This window comes from Patella vulgata, chromosome 5, assembly GCF_932274485.2.
Source record: "Patella vulgata chromosome 5, xgPatVulg1.2, whole genome shotgun sequence".
Lineage (NCBI taxonomy): Eukaryota > Metazoa > Mollusca > Gastropoda > Patellidae > Patella > Patella vulgata.
This window is the reverse complement of record NC_065883.2, coordinates 24094252-24120192: the sequence shown is the minus strand read 5'-3', so window position 1 is coordinate 24120192 and position 25941 is coordinate 24094252. Positions and strand designations below refer to the sequence as shown.

Below are 25941 nucleotides of genomic sequence, written 5' to 3'. Positions count from 1 at the left end.
ATGAAGTCATATTTTTAATTAATAACAATATTTCACGTGAACTATTTTGTAAGAGTTCGATTTAAAATTCAATCTTCCTTTTTATAAGATATAAATAGAATATCGGCAAAAACAGCATTATGCAATAGCTAAATCTGGCTTTTGCAGGCATATTTTTATGGCTTCAAATATTATATAAATTATTATTTAAACATTTATTCACATGACAAGCTCATAATCAACTTTCCAGACCGTCGACTGACATTATATTAAAATGGATTAGAAAATCCGCGCCATTTAATAATTTAACGTTAAAATGGAAAATCGAGAATGTTTTTATTATTGTAGCATTGTACTTGACAATCAAGACTATTTGGGCTAAATCTTCTCAATACTTCAAACACTCATAACTTCACTCACAATTAAGGATATTGACTGAAATTTTCAATATATTCATTTTTCATTATCTATATTTTTGAAGTAGCACTACCAGCTCTTTATCTAAATCTTACATAATGCATCTTTAATAAACAATGTTTTTGCTTGCTTTGTCTTTTGGTGCTGTTTATTTTATAGACTGCTACATTGAAAGCATGTTGATATTATCCTCCTTAAAATAAAGTCTCTAACTCAATATCATCCAATATCGTCGACATTGAAAACACGGATTATTTGTCAACTTAAATCAACATTGATGTTGTGATCTTACCGGAAAAAGATGGGCTTCTGATATCCAATATTTAAGACAAAATAAACATTTTACCATTGGTACACGAATCGTGTATCATAATGCGTTTCAGTGCCATTTGTAACAAGGGGCTCGAAGAACGAGGCTGGACATATTCCACAAGTCATCCCAAACGGCTAAATCTATTTGTTATGGCCAGCTCAATTACACGGTGACCTCATATTCTTATCTGGAGAGCATGCGCAAAAAATACTATCGGTTATCGGTGTAGACTGGAGTAACCAGTTACTAAAGATTGCCATTCGATTGAGACTTTTGGCTATTTCGCCGAACATAACTGATTTGAAATAAGAGTAAACACGGAAGCGATTGAATGTGAATCAGTTTATATACATTCATATATTACATTTTTACATGCGTTGCTACCCATTTGTATCAATTTCTAGGTCACAAATATTAGTGATTTAGCTCCTTTAAAATAATAGCCCCAGTTTCCACTGGCTATCCGAAAAAAAGGTTTGTGTAAGTTTGTTTTCCAATCAAACGCCAACATATAAAGAAATTGTTTATTTACCAGTGAGGTCGAAATTTAAAGTCTAAAACTCGAACCAAATAAGTCCGCGAAGTGTGCATATGGCTAAAAACGAAAACTTGGCCAAATTTACCCATAAAATGCGAAAGAGTTGGTAGAGTTACGCCGTTTATCCAGGTGCTTAAACCATCGTCATATTGAAAAATCATTTGTCAGAATTGGTCTGGGCATTATTTGAATCTAATATAGCTGTTTATTTCGTTCTGATTATTATGTTCGTCAATCTGGTTAAAACACAGATCCTATTTCGTTTCGTTTTTATAGTTCAATATTTCGTTTTACTTGTCTTTACTACACTTGGATCTGGAAGAGTTGTTATTTAACTCGTGTTCTGAATGGTGTCAGGGATAAGCCAATGAAACGGTCTGTTAAGGCGAGCTTTAGGCGTGTTTTTCACGGAACTGTGGGTAATCCACTAGTAACATCAATGCTGATTGGTTAATCAAATGTCTGACGTCATAGGGTCATAAGTCGGTCTTTTGACCCCTGACGTGACCTATCGCTATAACTTGTCAGATCTTCATGTAGTGTAGGCCATCGAAAGTATAAAAAAACGAAACGAAATATAGATCAGTATTTTAATCAGATTGTATGTTCGTCTGCACTGCAGGTAATCTGCTATTTATCTGATGTTTGACCTAAAGAGGCATTACAGCTCTATAAAAAAAAAATACCGCGACTTGACTAAACAGTTGCACCGGGTTGTATGCCAAAATCTGAAATAATTCGAATATTTTGGTGAAAAATTATAATGTCTTTTAAACCGATTGTGATAAGATGAAATAGGGTTGACTGAGAAATTGTTCCACTACTGCTGTCTTTCGTCTTGCATCCAGGCGCAGTAGTGGATGGTTCTAGAGACTTCCTTTGGGCAAGTTTTGTAACCACTTGATTTCGAAAAAGTTACTGGCCTATAACTCCCCACGTTCCTGAAGCAACGACTGCGAGTTTTACAACATCTGGACGTTGCTAGATTACTTCACAATTCCCGAACTTATAGTTACGTTATCTACAGACACGTGAACAGTAGCGCCCAATCAGAGGTTGTGACATTGCGACCTCCACGGAAACCTTGATATTGAACGAACCTTGAACTTTTCAACTCGTTTATCACAGGTAGACATTTTAGCTTAAAAGCGCCAGACTTGGTATTCGCGACGATCGAGGAATCTAATAGGCTCACAAGCTGGGCTTGTACCCAATCGCAATTAGTGCCGAAATATGCAGGGAATTACGTGAAGGCCTTGATAAGGTGTACATAGTTAAAGGAGATCAAGCCTTCTATTGAAGATGTAACTCCCTGAATTTCCAATTAATCTGATCCCAACCTGTACTGCACATAACACATAGCGGATAGCCTAACAGATAATAAACTCATTCTCGTGGTAATAAAGATGAAACCATGCCACAATTACGCGTTAGGATAAAATCAAAGGGCAGAAAAAGATATTTCTTTTGTTTTTAAAATGGCCACAATACCAGGATTAGCATACATGATTAAGCGTTACTATGAAAATTTAAAAAAACTGATGGGTAATTATTTTTTGTTCCACTCTTTACTATTTGTGATATAATTACTTATTTCAATAAAAAAAAATTAGTGATATGTTTTGGAGATTTGACGCTATTTCTACTTCATCATTGTTCTGGACTACAAAACCATGTGAGATGCGCATGCGTCATCGCCAGCCAATTAGCTCGTGCGTTTGCCGAAGTCAGGAAGTCTGTGACTCACAGTTCTTTCATTTTTACCGATTTATTACTTTAATAAAGGTTTTTAGTATTAGCAGACTCTGCATAATACTTGTTAGTACCCAGAGACTCTCTTGGTACTTTAATTTTGTAATTTATCGGCTCGTGTTTGACTGTTACATGAGTGAAGCCTCGAAGAATGTGCCAATTGCAGCGGCGAACATGGCTTCGCCACAACAGGATCATCTGTCTAACCTCGTGCATCTTCTCTGGCTTCTTCTCAATTCTAAGCGAACTTGGTGGAAAACAATATTCTACGTTAGTCTCCAAATGACTTTTATCAATATCGAGCAGACGTTTTAAAAGAAGAAAGAAATGAAATGGGGTTTAACGTCCTACTGTTCTGCTCCTAAACTGGGCTAATGAAGACAGGCATACGCCATATAATGTGCTATGAGGGAAATTTTTGCCCGGGCATCGGCGCTACGGCCTACTCTTATATCGAATTCCAACTGCCATGGGATTTTTTACGTGCACGCCAATGAGTACACGGGATCTCGGTTTTTCAACCCATCCGAACGACTAGACAGCTGTCCTTGTCAGGCCCTCCGTCCTGCATCACTGACAAGGGGAAACCACGCCGGAAAATCTGGATGAACTTTCTCGGCCAATGCAGGGATCGAACACCCAACCTCCAGGCTAGCGAGCCAGCGTCTTACCCACTTAGCCATCGTGATCCCCCGTTTTAAAACAAATATACCCCTCCCTCTACGAATGTGTGTGTGTGTGTCTCTCTCTCTCTCTCTCATTCAAATTCAAACTAGCGCAATAACATGAAATTCTGTTAAATAGGTTAGTTTCATTAATCTACTTTATTATTAAATTAATACTATAAAAAAAAACACGTTGGCTACTGTCGGGTTTGTATATGTAATTACATTAACCGACTTTTTTTCTATCTAGCATTTCACAGACCAGTATTTCGTCAAAGGTCTACCGTGACGCACGAGGCTTTCTTCGGGGATAGTTAGCCAACTTTCTTCATAATAAATTATTTTTTTTATAATGTCAAACTCCGGCTTTATGAAAGAAATGACTTGAAATGAGGTTTAATGACCTACTTATCTGCACCAATCGGGTAGACAACATGCAATATGCTCTGGGGGAAATGTCAAGGGTTCTTTTACGTGCACGCGGTCGTGTATATCGGACCATTGTTTTCCATACCTTGCCAGACCCTCTGCCCTGCACCACTGACAAGGGGCAATGGTTTCACTACTGATGTCTTCCGTCTTGCTCCAGTCACATTAGTGGGTCCATTCTAAGGACTTTCTTTGGGCAAGTTTTGCATAATTTGATGACAAAAAAAGTTACTGTCCTATAAACTCCCTTAATTTCCGGTTAAACTGACTCCAAACTGTACTGCACATAGCTTAACATATAATAAACCAATTCCCATTGAAATAAAAGTGAAACATTTCGGCATAATATGATTTGATAAAATCCAACTGCTAACCTAAATTTCTGTCCATTTTTAAAATACAGAAAAGCTATTTGGTAAGATAAGATTAAGATTTCAGTGTTCCACTCTTCACTATTTTTACCAAAATTACTTATTCACGTGCAAACTGTGATGATATGTGTTGAAAATTTTGCAATGGAACCTATTTTTACTCGCGCAAAACCTCGAATAGTGTATCAATTGTAGCTGCTGAAAAGACAGGACGCGGCTAAAATATTGCAGCTAGGGGCAACCAGACTGGAAAATCCCAACGAACATTATCGGTCCGCACCGGCATCGAACCCAGGACCTCGTGGTGAGTGGGACAGCGCCTTATTCATCGAGCTTCTTCCGTGGCATTTTTGAAAGAGGGGCTGTGCGTGTAAACACAGAACTGTTTCTTGATGTATTTGGCTCCATGTTTATGCAATATGCGGGTATGGGTGTGTATGTGAATTTACGACTAAATGTAATTAATTGTATATGCCTATAGAGGGAGACATTGTTTTCCAAATGAAATGTTTAATATGTTTTACTTATATAGCAAAATAGTACATTACTGAATGGATGAGTAACTGACTCCCTGACTCTAAAGTGACAAAATGAATGAATGAATGGATGAATGATTGAATGAATGAATCCTTACGTGACAAACTTCAAATAACAATGAATCGCTAACATTTCCCACGAAGTCTTGACAACCGGGACTATTAATACTGTCAAAGAAATGACAATATGGGTCAGAAGAATTTATTACTGGTAATTAATGTTTTGTTACACTTTTTTTGTTTTTACTGGCAATGTGTCAAATTGTGTCACAATCTTACATGAATGAAGTGTAAAAAATAACTGTTTGCCTAAGAACATATAGGCCCTTCAACAAGATTGTAATATAGTCATAGAATATATTACAATGTCCATATGAATTCAATCTTCCTGGGTCACTTAACTACTAGATTTCACTTAAATATACTTAACTTTTATGCGTTTAGTCTTTCAGTGGTATTCAAAGGCCAGTTTAAGTGAGAAAAATCCACTTAATTTTAAGTGACCTATGGGCGGTACCTTAAAGTTAAGCGAGAATCGAGATTATAAAGACTTCTTTTAACCGGAGTACTCAATGTAGTAGCAGGCCCGTTATGGCGATTTTAAAAGTTCGGGGATTGAGTTTGCCTCAAACTTTTTTTAAAATTTTTTTTATCATCAGCTTTGATATGGTAGCTGATTGGTATCATGTCGTGATGTCGCCCTATGATTCCTCTTTGATACGGGTGCTGGACGGAGGGCCTGACAAGGGATAACGCATTTTAGTTCGGATGGGACGAAAAAACCGACGTCCCATGTACATATTGGCGTGCACGTAAAAGACCCCCAGACAGTTGGAATTCCGCTATCCGTGAAATTTTCCCCTCATAGCACACTGTATAGCGTATGCCCGTCTTCATTAGCCCAGTCGGAGCAGAACAGTAGGACGTTAAACCCCTTTTCATTTTATTTTCCTACTTTTCTGCACCAATCGGACTATAGAAGATAGCTATGCGCTATGCAGAGTGTTATGATGGAAATTTGTAATGGACCGTGGCATTTTTCGTCGAATTTCAACTGTGAAGGATTCTTTTATGTGCACGCCAATGTGTACACATGAGCTTTTCACATTTTAACCCGACAATACAACATTTTTGCGCAACATTGCGAGATTTTTAATGTCGTGATGTCGGGTTGTCGTGGTAAAAATGTCGTAATGTCGCCTTATGAAAAGCCACATCACGACGTCATGACATGATACCAATCAGCCACCATAGCTTTGATGTTGTAGTGCCATAATAGTGTATAAGGTTACTACCACCGAGATGGTCAAGGATCTTTTTTCTGACCATTTATCAAGTTCGTATTACTTAATCTTGTTCCACGACTGTCATATAATAAAGTTTGCTACGTTAAATTCATTTGTAAAATTTTACATTGTGATGACATTCCATTGTAGATTTCAGCAAATATTTATACTGCCGCGATAAGCAAGGAACGATTTATGTTTTTACAATTCATCCACATTTGAAGTTAGCTGCGGATTGGCAATAGTATTGGGGAGGTGGGAGTGGATGGCCGAATGGTTAGCGCGTGTGCGTTGTATCATAAGGTCTGTCATTGAGTCAACTGGAGTGGTTTCGAATTATTGAAATAGAATTGAACCATATGTTAGTCCCGAAATGACCTTTTGCACTGACACTATTTCTATGAATTTTACAAATGATAGATTGATAAACAACACTGAATGATTTGTACAACCTAACTTAAAGGCCAAAGGACCTTGCGTATTGCTAATATGTTGTTGTATATCGTTATACTACATTGTTAAAATAATAAAGTTTACAATATCCATCATTATACCACCACTTTTCGAAAACTGCAATTGAAATCTATTGAAATTGAATTTTTAAAAACAACTGTTCCGGCAACGGATGCGTACTGTCATAATTTATCATAAATTATAGTCATACTATTTTCATGCTTTACAAAATGATATTTCGACATAAATTTTCCTAGTAATGACAACTAAGATTTTAATAGAGTGGGCCTACAGTGGTGCTCTTAAGGGGACATAACTTGTGTGCAACGTGAGTAATTCGTGAATTTTGGCAGTGGAGGGTATTCCATAGTTAAAAATTCACGCTTTTTATCCGCCACATTTTCGTACGCAAATAGTGTCAAAAATATGGTATGTCAAGGTTTCTGGAGTCGCTAGAGGTCACAATTTTAACCCGATTTTGATGTAACTTGACATGCTTGTTTATAACCCAAAGATTTTGGTTCTTATCGATATTCGGGCATATCGGATCGTAAATTCCTGAATTATGGCCCCTGATTGTACTAAAAATCGCGTTTTTAGCTTGTGGTTCTATAGAGGTCACAATTATTATCCGATTTAAAAAAACATTTGAATATATCACCGTTACACCATAATGTTGGTTGAGTTCGAATGTCGTGAAGTGGTCGCCCCTCGTACGCAAATAGTGTAAAAAAAATATGGTATATCTAGGTTGTAGGGCCACAATTTATATCTGATTTTTATGAAACTTTAAATTTATGTTTATATCACAAAGATCGTGGTTCCTTTCGTTAATGGCACATATCCGAACATAACTTCCTGGATTATGGCCCCGCTAGAAGTCACAATTTGTTTTCGATTTTAAAGAACGATTAAATATACCACCCTTACACATCAATGAAGGTTGTGTTCGAATTTCGTAAAAGTCTGCCAGACAAAAGGGCCGCTCCTTGTACGCAAATAGTGTAAAAGTATGTCATGCCAAGGTTGTGGACCCTCTATGGACGTCACAATTGTTGTCCGGTTTGGATGAAACTTAAAATATATGTTTATGTCCCAGAGATCTCGGTTCTTTTCGCTATTTGTGCATATCAGACCGTACCCTTCTGGGTTATGGCCCCTGATTGTACGAGTGTGGATTCTCTAGAGGTCACAATTTTTTAACCGATTTTTAAAAAAAACCACTCTAAATATATCACCATTCCACCATAAAGAAGGTTGAATTCGAATTTCGAAAAAATTAAACCGAAACTGCCCGACAAAATGGCTGCTCTTTGTACGCAAATTGTGTAAAAGTATGTAATGCGAAGGTTGTGGACCCTCTAGGGGTCACAATTTTTATCCGATTTTAATGAAACTGAAAATATATGTTTATGTCCAAAAGATCTGTCCCTTTCGATATTTCCGGCCCCTGACTGTACAAAAAATCGCTTTTTTTTAGTTTGTTCTCTATTCATCTCTTGCAAAATGTGGGCGTATCTTGCCTGGCAACCGCTGGTACTCCATCTTTTAAGTGTGCAGTTCAGTTTTTCACATAGTCGAGTATATGTAAAATAGAGCCTATGAATACCGATTAGTAAGTTTTACTTAAACATGCATTATGCAAGAGCTAAATCTGCCTATTGCAGGTCTTTCTTTAGGCCTGAAATGTTTTCTAAAGTATTAATTAGACATTAATTAACTGATCCAGGTCTTAATCAACTCTCGATGGCATCAGATTTCTCCGATATTAAATAGATTAGAATGGTTCAGCGATACTTTGATTTAATCAAATATGGAGAACCGAGACTTAGCTTCGATCAACCAGTACGGTGGTTGAAATTATTGCACACGTCTGTCAAACCTTCAAAGGCTAATATCTTCGTATGCAATTGAGTAATTTGAATGAAATTTTCAAATTATTCATTTTACACCATCTACTTTCGAACTATTATAGTAAGAATGGCTATTTCTTTATCTGAATCTTACATAATGTATCTTTAACTGTAAGAAAACCTTTGAATACGGGCCCATATATCAGTTATTAGTAGCGACAATATTTCCTCTTCCCCTTAACCCTGATAGAATAGGACAACACATTCTTCTTAGCAGGACACCAATACATGTATGACACCCGGGGATGAAGACATTTGCTATATGATCAATGAAATGCCATAGCATATCTTTAAAAACTGTGAATGAAAAACCACAAATGAAGTAGATTCAAAAAGACAAGTCATAAATGAATCATCACACAAGAATTTGAATAAACAATAGGGAGCAAACCATAAAACCTTCGAAAACCCGAAATGAAATACAGTGCGTATGAAATTACCATAGATATTATGACTGAAATATCATAGAATACATTCGATTAAATATGACTTAAATAGTTGTTGTTTCAATGAAGCTAACGTGTCACCTATTCAGATATTGTATAAAACGTGTGTAAAATTTCTGCCCCATCCCCATCCCATGACTAAACTTAGAATTACCTTAACTTTGACCAAGAGATAATCTTTATTAGAATTACCCTAACCCTAACTTAGGATTACCTTAACTCTAACCAGGAGTTAATCTTTATTAGGATTACCCTAACCCAAACCTACCCCAAGGTCGCTTTCAATGTACTTGTTTTCGCTATTTGTGTATTTCCGCCGCCTTTCCACCAACCAACCCCTTCATACACCACTGATCGCGTGGGTGTGTGTTTCGATGAAACTCAACTTTTGCCTATAAGGAAGTTATTACAGAATTCACGTGTATTGGTTGAATTGCGGGCGATTTAAGTAATCTGCAGAAAAGATAAAATGTCACCCACAATACAGGAAACATCGTTATTGTCACTTTATTAGCTAATATAAAATTTTATTTTCTTATTCCTTAATATTATTCAACTTGGCAGGTGGTATGATTTGACGACCTACCCTCTCTAAACCTATATCCCAATGAAAATATTTATTTCAGTCAAGATTTCAAGATTTGCTCAGGATGACAACAAAATAAGATTTTTTTAGATTAGAATTCACTTTAATTCTTTATTAAACCCATAGTGGACTATTTTACCAGTTCCATGTTCCAATGGGTTAACTTTTACATGAATAATATTGCTAAGCAATAATTTTAAAAGGAATGGACAGTTTAAAGCATTACAATACTTCCAATTATATAACCACAGCGACGTTAATTCACCGTGACATCAGTTGTGGTTTAAATTCCGATCATATTTTGGAGAATAAAACTGCTTAATTTTGTGTTAAAAGCCCTTAAAATCCTTTACCTTAGGGCCGATACGTGATACATTTTCAACCAAATTAAACCCGCCAGTCTTCGTCTGTAAAATGGACCGACCTTCACGTTTAAACACTCAATATTTTGTGTTGATGTTTTGAGACAAGATAAAAACGCTTAAATTGTATATGTACACGGACTTTTATTTCTGGGACTCTGTTAAAATCGGAACTGTCCCTTTAAAGAGGAATTGTAACATTGCGACATTTTTTGTGTTTATATTACCGTAAGTTCAAACTAAACTTTATTCGACTGTCACTCGATCGCTTTGGAGATAATAATCCGGATTTATACTAGCCTTACAGTAGTTCTTTCAATTCTGATGCCAGGCGATGCCAACGGTGATGTATTTTGAAAGCAGGGCTTATAATGGCGTTTCAGAGAAATAATTGACCACTAGGGCACCATGAAGGTGCAAGTTAAATCGGGGGTCTGCATAGTAGGTACAAGATGACCACATAACACACAACTAGAAACCCAGAAGACAAATACACACGAGGACAAGAAAGGGGAACGAGGCGTGGGGATACTGTGAGCAATAAAAGTACTACGAAATCAAGTTAATAGATCCGGTGTACGTAACCTAGTTAGTAATAGCTGTATATTCTTTGGAACCTATAAATAGTCGAAAATAGGTCGAAAAGGCCATAATATTTATTTTATATGAATGAATATAAACCGATTTACATTCAATTTTGTAATTTTTAATTGTAATTTCCAATCAGTTGTGTTACGTAAAATACGTGAGCTGTCCAAATTAAATGGCAGTAGTTTGCGCCTGGTTAGAACAGTCTGCAGGTTTTTCTTTCTTTTGTTTTCATTTTGTCCTTTGTGGATCAGCCCTTGTTAATTACTTCCGCATTGACTTTTGAGATATGTTTTTTCTTTGTTCTTTAAAAATGGCGCTCGAGACCATAGAGTACCCGACGTCGGGAACTGATTTTCAAATGTTGAATGCAAGGATCCCATATTTTAACGGTAAGATAACAAAATAAATATTGATTGAAATGGACCAGTATTGAATGCCAATTCGTAGTATTTTCCATTTCGAATATTATGGATAGTATTGAGTTGGGGCTATACGCCCTTTAAGTGATAGATGCAACTAAATGGTGACATTTATATAGATTATTAATGCACTAGTATTTGAATAGTTAATGTCTATAGCACCGCCCACACATGGGCGTGTCTTCTAATTACGCTTAAAATTAGGAAAATCCCCTTTTGAGTGGATCATGACTAAAAATAGCTACATAATATACACTGGTTTATTTTGAAATTTAATTAATAATTTTGTATATAAACATGTTTAACAAAACAACACTACAAAAATATATTGAAGATCTAAAAATAACAACACAATATACTAGCGGTTTATTGTCGTCTTATACATTGTATATGCCACGATGTCTATTAACTATTCCCCATCCATCCTCCCACACAACCATCTTGGATTAAAACAAATCCAAGGTTTCTCTATTGTTATTTCAGTATAATCTAACAAAAAAAACAGATGTATCGGCGACAAAAATATAGAAACAGACAAATAATTTGCTATATTCGGGAGTCCACCTTTGGTATTTATCAAATTAAGAATTAGCGAAATTTGTTTTACGTATGTGCTTTCGAAAATAGTATATAAATAAAGTGGTGTTTTTCCCCCATATTTCACAAACATATATAGAAAATAAATGAATTATTTAATAATAACAAACTAATAAAGCCTACGCAATATTACTACCTATGAAACGTATAAATAGTTGATTAAAGATTCCAAAACAGAAGGGGTGGACTTCAGTTATAGACATATTAAAGGGCGTATGGCTCTATTTTTTTTAAAACCATAAATGGATCTAAAAGCACATATTAATGTATTTTGAGTGTATATAAAGTGATTTAGATTCATTTTTTTTTAAAAAAAAAATATAATCTAATCAATTATGTTCGGTGAAATACGCCAACAGTCCAAACCGAACGACAATCTTTTATGCCCAATTAGCCCATTTTCACGTTTTTTAATTATTGTTTTATCATTTGTGAATCAGCCATTACTATTTAAGCTGCATTATAATTTAGAGTAATGTTTTTCTTTGTTCATTCCGAAACGATAGGGTACACGAATCATGTACGGATTTTAAAATGCTCATTGTATCTTAAATATTGGATATTAAGCCCCCACATTTTCACGGCAACATAACAACATCAACATGGATTGGACCAATATTGAATTCTAATTTGTGTTTTTAATTTTGAATATTATAGAAAATATTGAGTTAGAGACTTAGCTCCTTTGATAACCCTTTAAAACCCGTTACATAAAATCTGCTATGAGTGGTTGCGTTTACAATTCATGCATGCCATATATTTCCAAGAATGCTTTTCTGTCAGGTTAAGCTGGTTAAAGTAGTAATTTCTATGTTAAATGTACGTAACCGTACACGGTTATTTTCAGGTCTGTCATTGAGTCAACTGGCGCGGTTTCGATTCCCCGGTTGCACGTGACAAGAAGTATAGGGTCGTCTGTCCAACTTCGTGGGTTTTCTCCGGGTCCACCGGTTTCCTCCCACTGCTAAACCCGAGAGTTCACTGAATCACCGTGACTCCACGAATAGTGGCGAATCGAATTAATCGAAAATCGTGGCGATTTGGCAAAAAAAAATCAAAAAGATCATTGAGAATCTGGAGTAGCTATACGTAACAGTTACGAATAGTTTACCAAAGAGTTACGATAATTCGTAGGTAATCGGGTGATGCCGTGTGCCAAGGGGTAGGGTTACGGTGAATTGTAGCGATTCAGTTTCGAATATACCGAATTACTTACGAATATGCCGAATTCAGTTACGAATACACTAAGCTCTCCACGAATGATGCCGATACGATAAAGCTACGAAAAGGTTGTTTTTTTACGATATTTGGTACTATTCGTCAAAGAAAGGGCTACGACGGGCTTAGGATACATCTACGAATTCCGACAAACAAAGACTTCGTGGTCGAACTACGAACTAATAAGAATAAAAACGAATGTGTAAGAACCAAATAAGAATCACTCACAAACATCAAGAACCAACTACTATTTATCTACGAATCGGAAAAAAGTTGGATTCGGGTCGATTCGCGGCATTCGTAGCCCGTATGAAGGCGAGCCACGAAATGTTTTAAAAAATCACTTACGAACTTCAAGAAACGCAGACAATTTATCTACGAATCGGAGAAAGTTTGGATTCGGGACGATTCGTGGCATTCGTAGCCCACGTGAAAGCCGGACATAACCATTAAGCAGTGGACACAGCCGAATCAATCGGCGTCGAATTCATTCGGTCGAATGAGTGAGTGGACACACTAGGCGATTTCTCCTCCCGATTCACCAGGCGACTTCCTTACCTTTCACGTCACATGATTAAACACGGCAGCGACCATGTCTTCAAACAGTCATGTGACTTCTCGACATCAGTGGTGATTGGCTAATGAATTCTAAAAATCCGAATACCACTGGACACACTGGGCGAATTTCGGCGCTAATTGATTCAGCCGAATCATTCGGCTTATAGTGTGTCTACTGCTTAAAGCAGTAAGATCTTCATGTATAGATAATGTACACCAACCGGTCAAGAATCTTAACAAATTTATCTGTTATCTTACAGTTGGCTTAATATATATCGTCTCCTTAACGTGGTGGTGTTTGTTGTTTGATCTTCTTGTTCAAAAGAAGAATATTGTGTCCACAAGAAAAATTACAATTTACAATATGAATGAATGAAATGGGGTTTAACATCCTACGCTTCTGCACCAACCGGACATACGCCATACAGTCTGCTATAAGGGACATTTTGTCCAGATCCCAAGGCATTTTTTTAAGTGTACGCGGGACTTCGGTTTTTCGTCACAGGGCCCTCCGCCCTGCACGACTGACATGGGGGGGGGGGGGGGGGCAAGCTGGAAAATCCCTGGGGACCCCGGACCCCCTTGTTATAGCATGGGTCAACGCCTAACCCACAGAGCCAACAGAATAGCAATAAATGAAAAGTACAATACCTGTAAGTGTTTAGAGATTAAACACCCCCACTTCCCCTGTTATATACGTCTTCCCGTGTGTTTAAAGGTTAATAAATGCACTAAATAGTCGCGTTAAAACGGTAACTATTCTGTGTTCCTAACAAAGTAACGGGATTTTAGATACCATTTATAATTTGCTTCACAAAATAACCATGTTCCATTTCTTGCATTCTATTTAATTCATTACACTGTTCGGTTTGTTACAAATTATGACATAATTAAATATCACTGCTTGTTTGATTTTTATGTATAAAATTAATGTTTAATTATTCTTAAAGATGTTACAAAATAACACTGTTAAAATTTACTGTTGAATTACGTACAAAATACGACTGCTAAAATCCTGATGCGCCATTGCATTTTTCGCTAAAACATCAAATTTCTCACGGCTTAACCCACGCTCATATATTATGTACTCAGATCAATTAAAAAAACAAAATCAAAATACCAACGCTTGTTAATGTACCGGCTTGGATTCAAAGGTAATTTATAAAGGTTTATCAATAAATTTTCGTGGACAACAAAATGGCGGCGGGCTTATGCAATTTCAGCGAAGGGTATAGGTCGATGGAATTTCAATTGTACATATCTTTCTCGCTGATTTTGAACCATTTTGGACTGATATTCAGATTAGAGATTCATCTTTCACAATTGTAGTTTGCATTGGGACTTTAAATTTCTGCTGTCGAAATTCTTACCAAAATCCAATCTGATTAAAATGACCAAAATGGGACTTGTTATAACCCGTAGTGAATTAATAGAATTTAAGAAGAAAACAAAAATATTGTAAGAAATAGCTTGCTATACTGTCCAATTTCTACATACAAGTTAAAATCCTTAACGAGTATGGTGCTGGCTCCTTAACCAGTTGATGGCGGTTTAATCCCGGTGATTTTCCAAACCTGATTTCCCCGTTTTAGTGTGTGCAAGTAGGACTGACAAGAAAAGGACAATACTAATTAAACACATTCCAAATATAATTTTAACACAGATATCATTACTACGATAGCTGAGTAATACAGGTTTCCTGAATCGGAAGTGACGAACGCCAAAGGAAAACACGAGTCATACCTCTATATAACTGACTGATGTAACGAGTGATAACAGATACACGGCTGAATTTCTGCTCACTAATAATTCCTTCCAAGACCAAAACTTGTTATATGGGACTGTAAGAGGATACCTGACAATTCAATAAAGTAATTGAATGTCATTAGATAAGAGAACACTAGAAAACTAGAAATAATCCGTACATTCCCTGGTTTATATTCATTCTATACCTTATAAAAACATGGTAATGCACGGACTTTTTCTGTTTTTCTTTCGTGTTCTCTTATCTAGTGGCAGTCAATTCTTTTTATGAATTGTCAGATATCCTCTCACAGTCTCACACAACAAATTTTGGTCTTGGAAGGAATTATTAGTGAGCAGAAATTCGGCCGTGTATCTGTTATCACTCGTCACATCAGTCAGTTATATAAAGGTATGACTCGTGTTTTCCTTTGACGTTCGTCACTTCCGATTCAGGAAACCTGTATTACTCAGCTATCGTAGCAATGATCTATGTGTTAAAATTATATTAGTATTTAATTAGTATTTAATTAGTATTGTCCTTTAAACTCGATCATCTATCTAGTCTATGTATGGATCAGACCCGCTCTGGAAATATCGGTTTATTAATCACAACTATATACAAAAAATGTCTCGTCAACACAATACTTCATTCATTTTGAGACATTAGAGACTTTTGGCAAGCGTAATTTCCTGGTCCGTATCGCGTATCCGTATGGATTTTGCGTGTGACGTCATCAATGAAACTTTCTGAAATGATACATTAATGAAACCAAAAATTTCTAAAATCTGCCAAAACTCTAAAACTACATTGACGCAACGTATCACGTATACGATACGGATACGGGATACGGATGGGGAAAATCCGCTTGCCAAAAGTCTCTATTACTATTCCCATGCTTACGTGTGCAATGTCAGATGTCCGCGTAATTCTTCTTCCATTTCCTACTGTATACAGATTAATGAAGACGGACATACGCGAAGATCTGTGCATTGGGTGAAATTTTACCCGGACAACGGCGTTTTCGCCTGCTTGTCATTGGATTCCAATTGTCAAGGGTTTTTTCACGTGCACACCAATGAGTACAGGGGTTGGCCTCCGTCTTGTGTACCACCCGAGTGACTAGAGGCTTTGCTTTGCAGGGCCCAGGCTTGAGGCTGGCATTGAGAAACCACGACGCTGAACAATACGGATGAACCCGGAATACAGGTTCACGATTCTGTGCTTTTATCACTGAGCAACTGTGGCTCCTTGTACATACTATAATATATGCGTCAAATGCGTACTGATAAATAGCGTTGTACGTATCTCAGGGAGACACGATGACCCAGTGAGTAAGGCGTTTGCTCCCTAACCTGTGGGTCCCGTGTTCTATCTCTGGACGAGAAAGTTCATCCAGGATGGGGGTCCTGGCAAAGAAAAATATATAGTCATTCTTCTGGGACGAAAAACCGAGCCCTCGTGTACACATTGCCGTACACGTAAAAGAATCCTTGGCATGTGGAATTCGATATATGAGTAAGCCGTAGCACCGCTGCCCGAGTAAAGCGTATGCCCGTCTTTATAAGCTCTATCAGAGCAGAACAGCAAGACGTTAAACCTCATTTCAGTTCAGTCAGTTCAGTTATACGTTCCATGAAATAAATTCTTATATTCCTATAATTCGTTTTAAAAACTCCTGCTCCGAATGAAAATTAAAATAGGCCTAAAGAACTACCGAATCATAACTACGGTACCAAATGAGTTATTTTAATTACAACAAACTAAATATTATACATGTGAACAGGGTGTAGATTTTAATTCGATTTAATAAACATGTCACTAGACCTACTAAATAGGCTATAAACGCCATACAGAAGCACGTGGGAGCCACGGTGGCTAAGTGAGTAAGACGCTGGCTCGCTAGCCTGGAGGTCGCGGTTTCGATCGCGGTGTTGGCCGAGGAAATTTGATGGGGATTTTCCGGCGTGGTTTCCCTTGGACGAAAAACCAAGCTCTCGTGTACATGTAGACTACACATTGGCGTGCACGTAAAAGATCCTTGGCAGTTGGAATTCGATATAAGAGTAGGCAATAGTACCAATCGTACACTGTATGTCGTATGCATGCGCGTCTTCATTAGCCAAGTCGCAGTAGAACAGTAGGACGTTAATAAACCCCATTTCATTTTACATACAGAAGCACACTATGTTTTATTTTTCTGACCTCACCACTATCTGTACAAGATTTTATAAATAATTAATCGCACTATATCATCAGACGAGATGTCGTCGTACTGCTGTAAAATGTACTCACTCATTAGTCGATATGACATTAAAAACACTAATGCAGCCTGCAAAAAGATTCTGGCATGCTAGACAAGGCCGCGTAGCAACAAGAAAGGCTGGATAATCTTAGCTACGACATGAGTGATTAATCCAGCCAGCCGAGACGACTGTGAAAAATGAACTGTGCGATCAATATTCCGGCTTGATTAAATTCGCGTGGGCTGTGTTGATGAACGCGCATGCGAATGAATGAACATGCAAGTGTGAATGAAAGTCCAAATGACCGAATGAATGAAAGACAAGGTCATTCAGGAAAAACCATGGCAACGAATAGCCTATATTGACTTTGTTACTCGTTGTGGTTTGCATTCATGTTTAACGTGAGCATGCGCTGTGAATACTTTACGCGCCTGGTATAGTGGCCATTTGTTTCAGGGTGATCTGGAGATGGGGTTATGACTGTGGTACGTCAAATAAACATAAGATCCAAGACATAATTAAATTCCATAGTAAATGTAGGAGAACCACACTACACACAAAACAAAGCAGACAAGACAAACCCGCGGACAAGAAATCACTTACACAAACAGACAGCAGCATAATATTAGTGCCCGTTCATTATATGCGGCTTGCACATGGCACATTGTGCAGAAAATGGCGATTTAAAATTGGTCGTAGTCATGCTGGCAAATTTAATTTTAAAATTTAACAGTTAATATAATTATTAACTTTGGGAGGGTGGGGGCATATTTTTTTATTTATTTTTATTTTTTGCCCATAGATGAATGTTGCGTTAGCCTCCCTTGAATTTGGGATGTTGCATGGCAAGAACGTTAATCGGAATGGTGAAAATTAACAACATATTTAGAGGGTCTCTACTTTTAGTCGATATAAGACATTCATTGTTCTGTAGTTTTTAATGGTTATTATTATAAAAGTTTAAGGGGTGGCTCGAGACATGGATCCATGTCAGTTTTGAAATCATTACCGTGTAGGCCTATTCCGGCGTGGTTCTCCCTTGCCAGTGTAGCAGAACAGAGGGTCTGACATGGGACAACGCAAATTCGTTCGAATGGGGTAAAAAACCGAGGTCCCATGTACACAGTTGAACAGTACTAAAATGCACAGTAAAAAATATAATGTTTTACAATTTATGTTGAACAAAATATTTATATGTCGCTTGATTTGTGAGTTTGTATTACATTGGTTTGCGAATTTTGTACAAAACCTATAAGTATACTAAAAAATTCGAAATATTTACGTTTGAATTTCTTAAGTGTTGCAGTTATTGAAGGCATTCGATTGACTCTTGTATACGACAAGACTGTAAAATTACAAATATGTTTTCAATGTGTTGTGCGTCTAAATTTAATTAAGGACATGCAATTAAAGCTGGCGTAACTAAGCCATGTTTCTTGTACAAATATATAGTAGATTCTAATAATATATAATTATGTGGCACTATTTCCATGCATAGCATGGATTGGAACTCAATTTAATTCTTCAGTGACGAACATGACGCTAACATATTATCCATTTTGCTCGCGGAACCTTTAATGATTCCAGCTTGACAAATTTATTTTTAAATCAGTCAAAAAAATCATGTCAGTAAGAAGACTCTTGAAGAATATAATTTTCCTGGTTTTGCCTCGGGAAATAAACTACGTTTGTGGATAATCGAGACGATACATCTGACATTTACCACTGTGCGGAACTATGACGTCAGAAGGCAGTCGTTTTTAGCTAGCAATCGATTAGACCATGAGACGTTTTGACCCTGTTACTATTTATAGATTTTAAAATGGCATGGCATTACGAGATGATTGCACCGTGTAAAAAATTGTCTGCTAATTACAATTTATAATTTTACTCTACTGATCGCTTAATTAGGACAATATGAATCATCATGCATATATAGATATTAGCGATCAGCGTGCTTAGCATGCGTATAATATATATATATATATATATATATTTATATATTATATATATATATGTGTGTGAAATGCGCGGTTAATTGTATTGTCAGCTAACGATGGTTGTCTTTGCGATGTCAAATCTCGTGGCGGTTTGTAGTGGCAGATCATGTTCCAGGCGTGTACAACGCTACACTAAAAATTCCATACGTACACTTCCAAAATATCGTGATGGTCGCGTTAATTCGGCCCTTGCAGAAGCGGCTGCGCCCAGCTGCATTTATCCTCGGGACCCTTACAACTTCTTAAAAAAATTGACAACGTTTAATATTATTTTTTCGTTGGCAGCAATGAGTAATATAAACATGTGAATCACAACAGTGGTGCTCACAATCTAAACCCTCCATTTTTCATATCAAATAAACATTACGATACCAAAATAGCTCAGTCGACGGCTATTTATAGATACCGTTAACTTTTCTTTCCCTCTTCAGCCACTAAAATAACTGGCTTTAATACGATATATTACTCAACCACAGACGAATCAATATATATACACAAAATGGTTCCATTATATCATTTTATTATTTATGCAGTTTGCATTTCGTATACATAGTATACACTGTTGTACCCCCCCCCCCCATTAATATACACCAATCCCCCTGTAACTCTCCTTGTCATTTTCTCCTATTGCTTTTACTTATTTAGAAAAATCGATAACGGCATTCTATTAATAGCCAACCAAAATAAATAGTGCGCAAAATGATGGCTAACAAGATATTCTACTACTAAAATTGTATGTAAAAATAAAAATCCCTGAAATTTACTTGAAATATTCAATCAATTTTGTAAACAATAATGCATAATAGTATAAATGTTACGTAATAAACAAAGGCGAATACAGTATATACCAAAACAAGGTGATCCGTTATAAACAAGTTCATGTTGTAAAACTATATAATGCATACAGCTTCCATTTTTAATATCTGCGAATCACAAAATAATTGCAATTAATATGATTTTTAATAATACTTACATAAATAAGTAGGCAGATCGTTGTCGCATCGGTAGTGATAATACGTTGCGGTGCAGGAATTTAACGGCCTAGCACCAACATATCTATAAACAGAGGTACCATCGATTTCTACAGAACACCTACGCAAGACAGTTTCTCATAGCAACCAGAGGAATAATCGTCGCGAAGACTATACCTACGTCATTCGATGCAATCCGTGTCACGGGGTCAGATCACATTAAATATAATCAATCAGTTATCTCTCTTCTACCGATCTAAAATTAATATTAAAATACCTCGAGAATGAAATATTGAATATTTGTCTGTGAGTGAATCAGGCGGTAGTCATCAAACGACTAGCGAGATGTACATAGATTGAAGTTACAGAAATGTCATCTTTTACTCTGTACTTCCTTTGTATGATGTTATTTTCTGTTGGAATTCTATCCAACCTGCAGGGGTTATTATTCAACATATGAGCATCTTGTCTATTTCAAATAGTACTTAATCTATTTTAAGAATTTCCTATCAATCCCTCGCCATTAGTCTCCCGTTTTATGCCATATGGGAGAAAATGACGACTTTGTCGATTTGTAGCGATTCTGTTGAAGCTGATAGAGTGATGCCATCAGTGCGGTGCTATTGTAGATTTACTATTATGACATAGTCAAACACACGGGATTTCATTACGTGTTCAGACTTTTTTGTCTACAAAAGTATAACTATTAAAGATGTCACATGTCGTGTTTTAAAAGCTTCAAGTATATTATTATTTTATCAAATGTTTATAATCTCATGACGTCATCAACGAATGACGTATATAACAGGTGCGCTCTAGCATAATGATGACGTCAAAAGAATGATCTTTTCATTGAGAAATGTTGATTTATTAATAACTTGGAACTACTTTTTTTTTTTAATCTGGGGTTCTTTATATAGTTTCTCCTTCTCTTCTATCCCATTGATATTATGCCATGACGAAGATTCTGTACGATTTTAATGTTCCCTCAAGGATTGAATAATAAATCATTCATGAAAAAAAAAATCTCGGTTAACAAATTCCACATTAGGTGGGAAAGGGTAACATGCGCAGAATTAACCCGGTTCTTAATTTTAAAAAATGTGTCGGAGAAAAAAAAAGGTCTGTCGCATGTTTTTGAATTGGCAGATTCTGCACGCTTTATCTAATTCGGTTTGCAGTGTTGTTACTAAATTGTTAATAAGTCAATTAGCTATCATTCATTGATTATTAATTAGATTATTGATGTTTCAAACGTTTGTATTATATCATCAGTGTGAGTGGTAGGAAGGAGTATGTGGGATGGAGGTAGAATGGAATTCTTCAGCTGGGTGCTTTCTGTGAATAGATAGGAAGGGGATAAGGGTGGATTATCGCGAGATGCTATATTAGATTTCACTCTTAAAATAACAAAACCTCTTTGATTTGGAACAAAAATATAATTGTCGATTTCATTGGATTTTTTTTTATTTTGAATTGATTTGTGAGATGACATTTTGCCTTAGTTGTACGAAAGCCACAAAATGAACTGAAATTAGCAATAAAAAACGACTCTGACTTAATCTTTCAAAATAAAAAATTAACAGTATCAGACTTGCCCCATCTCTATTTGAAATAAAACATCAGATCAAAATATGTCATTATGTTATTTTGACTCGATTCAAAGAGGTTTAGCATAGACTGAATGCATCAGCCTAGTCGATTGAGAAAAGTAGAACGTTGATTTCACTTTATTGTTTAGTTTAGACCATTTAATCTATAATTTGGTGGATTAACAATAAGAATTAGACTAACATCTGGCAGTCTGATTGTAAGCTTCAAACTGTTGAGGGTTTGTTTGTTGTTAGGTTACATTTTTTTCGTGGGGGGTAAAGGGGAGCATTTTTTCGTGCAAGAAGTACATTTAGACCTTAGAATTAATATATTGAGTTATAAATTTAACCATTTCAACTCTTAGCTTTGACATGTTATTAAAAGTATTATATTATGTTATATTGCACAATCATGCCACAATGACGTGAAATGTATGTAAAAAGAGATGTCTGTAATACTTTACTAATCAAAGGATCAATTCAGGTTTTTAAAATATCCATATTTTAAAAAAAATGACATTTTACACTGAAAATAATTTTATTTAGGCCAAAATAAAAATCACGTGATTTTTCTGGTCACACCCAAAAAGTAAATGAATCACGTCTAAAGATTTAGTGAAGCGTAAACATTATTGCACCTTTTTATTGGATTGAAATATCGATTTGCTTAGAGTTTATATATAATATGTTATTTTTAGATATATCCTAAAGTATATTATGTTGAATGGAGTAAAGGCCTATTTGTTTCATTCACGGCTACTGTATTGCAATGTAATATCGTAAAACATTAACTCTCAAGTGTTGAACAACTACGAAGCACAGGTTCTCTCTTTCTCTCCTCTTTCATTGACCCGATCATTCGTAATCTTCACTGACCTTTCGGCTGGTCAGTTTACAATTCAACAAAGTCTGTATCCCAGCTGCATTTGTGAATGAAACTTGCACGCGCAATCAAATCAATACAAATGAACGGTTATATGCCCCATTCATTGTGCAAATACGCGGTCAGTTTGCTAACTAAACAAAAGAACCTACGATACAAGGGGGCGTGGCTAAAGTCTTGTGAAATATGAATCAGATGACGTCACATGCGTATAACAAAGTTAGCACACGGGCAATATAATGACATAGCGATTCACTAGAAACTGATTGACACCATCATCAAACGCAGCCTTTCTATTGGCTGTAATATGGTCGTGGTAATTTACATGCGAAATATCAATGTACCGTTATAACTTGTGACTCGACCCAGAACAAAAGTTTTAATAGACGACAGAATGCATTGAAGACAAGAGACAACAATTATTAAAATAACAGTAGAATGCATATAACTTGCAGTAAATATTTCAATGGTTTATTTTCGACAATCTTTGGTATTTTGCATAATGGAATATAGACCAGCCTTGTGTGTGCCGATAATATTGATATCACTACGCTACACATCCGCCACCCCAATTAACATCAAAGGAACAGTTAATTAGTGTGAATCGCAACTTAATCAATGGCGAATTTCCGTGGATATCATTTTTAAACGATTTTATGAAAAGTAAATGAAGTGACTGTGTTTATTATTGGTGTTACTTTTTATTCTTCCGCGCGCAGTGATGGGTTTCATTTCCTGTCGTTTAGAAAATGTAGCGAAATTGTGAACTTTGTAAAAATTTTAAACACATGTAGAACGATAATGAAGTAAACTAGATAGAAAATGCTGGATGAAAGATGACAGAAGAACCATTATCTGAGTAAGTAGACCATATTTGATGCGTCTAAGTGCCATAGATACGCGGAATTTGCCATGGAATGGTGTCTGTGTAAACGAATTTATCTTTCAACATGGTGGAGAGAAGATGTAACAACTGGAACAGCGGACGGCCTGATCGACATTTGGATCTAATTCTCACTCCATTTTCTTCATTCTAGTGGATTCCTGGCACTGTAAAATTGATGTTCATGGATGTATTTATTGTACAGGGGTGAAATGTAACGGTAAAAATGTCCCATTGACCCGATAACTGATTATGGCCGGTGACCGAGTTCACGCATTCATGGCTTTCATTCCTCCATTCATAAATCCCTGTGAATGGTTAGAAGTAGAGTTCAGCGATGGGCAGAGCGTATTAAAATGGAGTTAACTTGTCGGACCGCAAAAACAGATTTTTGTATATTATTCTGATAGTATGAGGATTATATTTTAATACCTTTTCCCGGTTTATAACCCAGATTTATTTTTTGTATTTTGTGTTGTAAATAGGGCACCTGCTTATGTTAGAACTTAAGAGTTATATTAGATTCTATGTATAGATTCGGCTTTATTCAGCTAAAACTTAGGCGTAAATTTACAGCCTTATAATTCCACATGTAGGCCTTTATATCCCATATTTATAAATTTTCATTTTAAAATTTTCTTTCATCTACAGGTTGATTATATTCATATTTGTTGTTACAAATAGGGGAAATCCCATATTTATTTATTAAACCACAATATTTAATAAGCTTTGTCTTTAGGCAACTTAAAGATTTATAAAAGAGGATATATTATTCGTAATTATGGTAGATCCCAGATAATAAATAAAACCAAGAATATTATTAAGACAAAAAATATGAATCGCTCAAACTTATGGCACCATAATTGATTAGTTAGACGGTCACAATACTAATTCTAGCCAATTTACAGTTTCAAAGCTTTCCTTAAATTCAAAAGGTTGAATGCGCAGCACGGATTGTATGAAAATGAAATATTAAAATTTTCCTGTCAATTATTGTCATTAGTCTTCCAAAAAGATACTAGGTAGACTGGAAGTTGACAGTTGTTTGTTTCATCGCAGTTCACTGTTTAACAAATTGAGCAAATATTGTTTGAGAATTGAATGTAATTGCTGTTTGACTGACCATAAGGAAGATACCAGTACATGTTACATGTATGTACATGTATCTCAGAAATAGAGTTTATCCACAACAGGCCCACATTGCAGATTGCTCCGGCAAATGTCCCACTGTAAAAGGAAAAGCAACACACCAAGTAGGCCTATGTTCAATGTTCAAATTACTGCCCAGATTGATATACACTAAGCAGGGAATACTTACTATTTCTAGAACTCAATGATCTGTAACTGAAAAAAATTTGGTCTATGTTCTTTGTGTCGAAATAAACAACACCTACCTATTATATGTGTGTTTTGAAAAGTACTATCAAAAACTCTGCCCTGTATCACATGTTTTTGAAAATTTTGAAATTCAGTAGAGTTCTTTCTTTTTCCCTGATCAGCATACCCACCAAGTTTTAAACAGTTCTATCAATAAACTGTTATTGCTTTCACAAGCTTTCGTAAGTTTGAAGTAATTAGGGATATAACATGGTGATTTTTAATAGAAAAAATCTCCAATTTCAAAAGGATTCTTCCCTTCATCCAAATGATCAATTTGAAAACAAAATCGGACAAGTTCCCTGACCTTTAGAGTGATTCCAAGAAATGGTTTATGGGGACGACAGCTTATTAAACGTGAGTGTATAAAATGGCATTTGTTTGATTCTCAAATACATTTTAGGGGGTAAGGAATCTTTGATACATGTAGTACATGTGCATGTATAAAATGAATTGTAAGCTTTAGACTGAATAAATAATTAACCTTGTAGCAGTTGGACCGGGCTTAAATCTATTTGATAAGGCTAACTTCAAGTTTGGTCAAAGGTCACAAGATGTAAACAGGGCTAGTGCTAATACCAACCCTAATCCTAGACCTAGCCCCAATGCTTACCCTAACTTACAATCTTGCCAACAATCACGTGCCCTAACCTTACATTGTATTTACATCTCAGCGACCTTGACGCAAATTGAGCTGGCCTTAACAAATAGATTTAGCTGTTGGACTGATCCAAATCGCTTGTAACTAGTGCTCCTTAAACCAACCATGGAACATCAATGGCTTTGAGGTGCACACTTAAACAAGAACTATATGTA

At 36.1% G+C, this 25941-nt stretch overlaps 2 protein-coding genes across 3 annotated transcripts in view; one reads left to right on the top strand and one right to left on the bottom strand.

Moving 5' to 3' along the window:
* The window catches only part of LOC126821870 (ATP-binding cassette sub-family G member 5), a 145377-nt gene extending 124880 nt beyond the window's left edge, over window positions 1–20497 (bottom strand). Inside the window, exon 1 of one of the 2 annotated variants that reach the window (XM_050550436.2) lies at window positions 20393–20497. The gene's annotated coding sequence lies outside the window, so the exon portion shown is untranslated. The remainder of the gene's footprint in view (window positions 1–20392) is intronic. The other variant, XM_050550438.2, reaches the window with a different exon arrangement.
* A 2636-nt stretch (window positions 20498–23133) lies between these two features.
* LOC126821003 (sprouty-related, EVH1 domain-containing protein 2) overlaps window positions 23134–25941 on the top strand; it is a 38420-nt gene continuing 35612 nt past the window's right edge. The window contains exon 1 of the mRNA XM_050549242.2: window positions 23134–23724. Coding sequence (XP_050405199.1) covers window positions 23702–23724 — 23 coding nt within the window. The 5' untranslated portion in view covers window positions 23134–23701. The remainder of the gene's footprint in view (window positions 23725–25941) is intronic.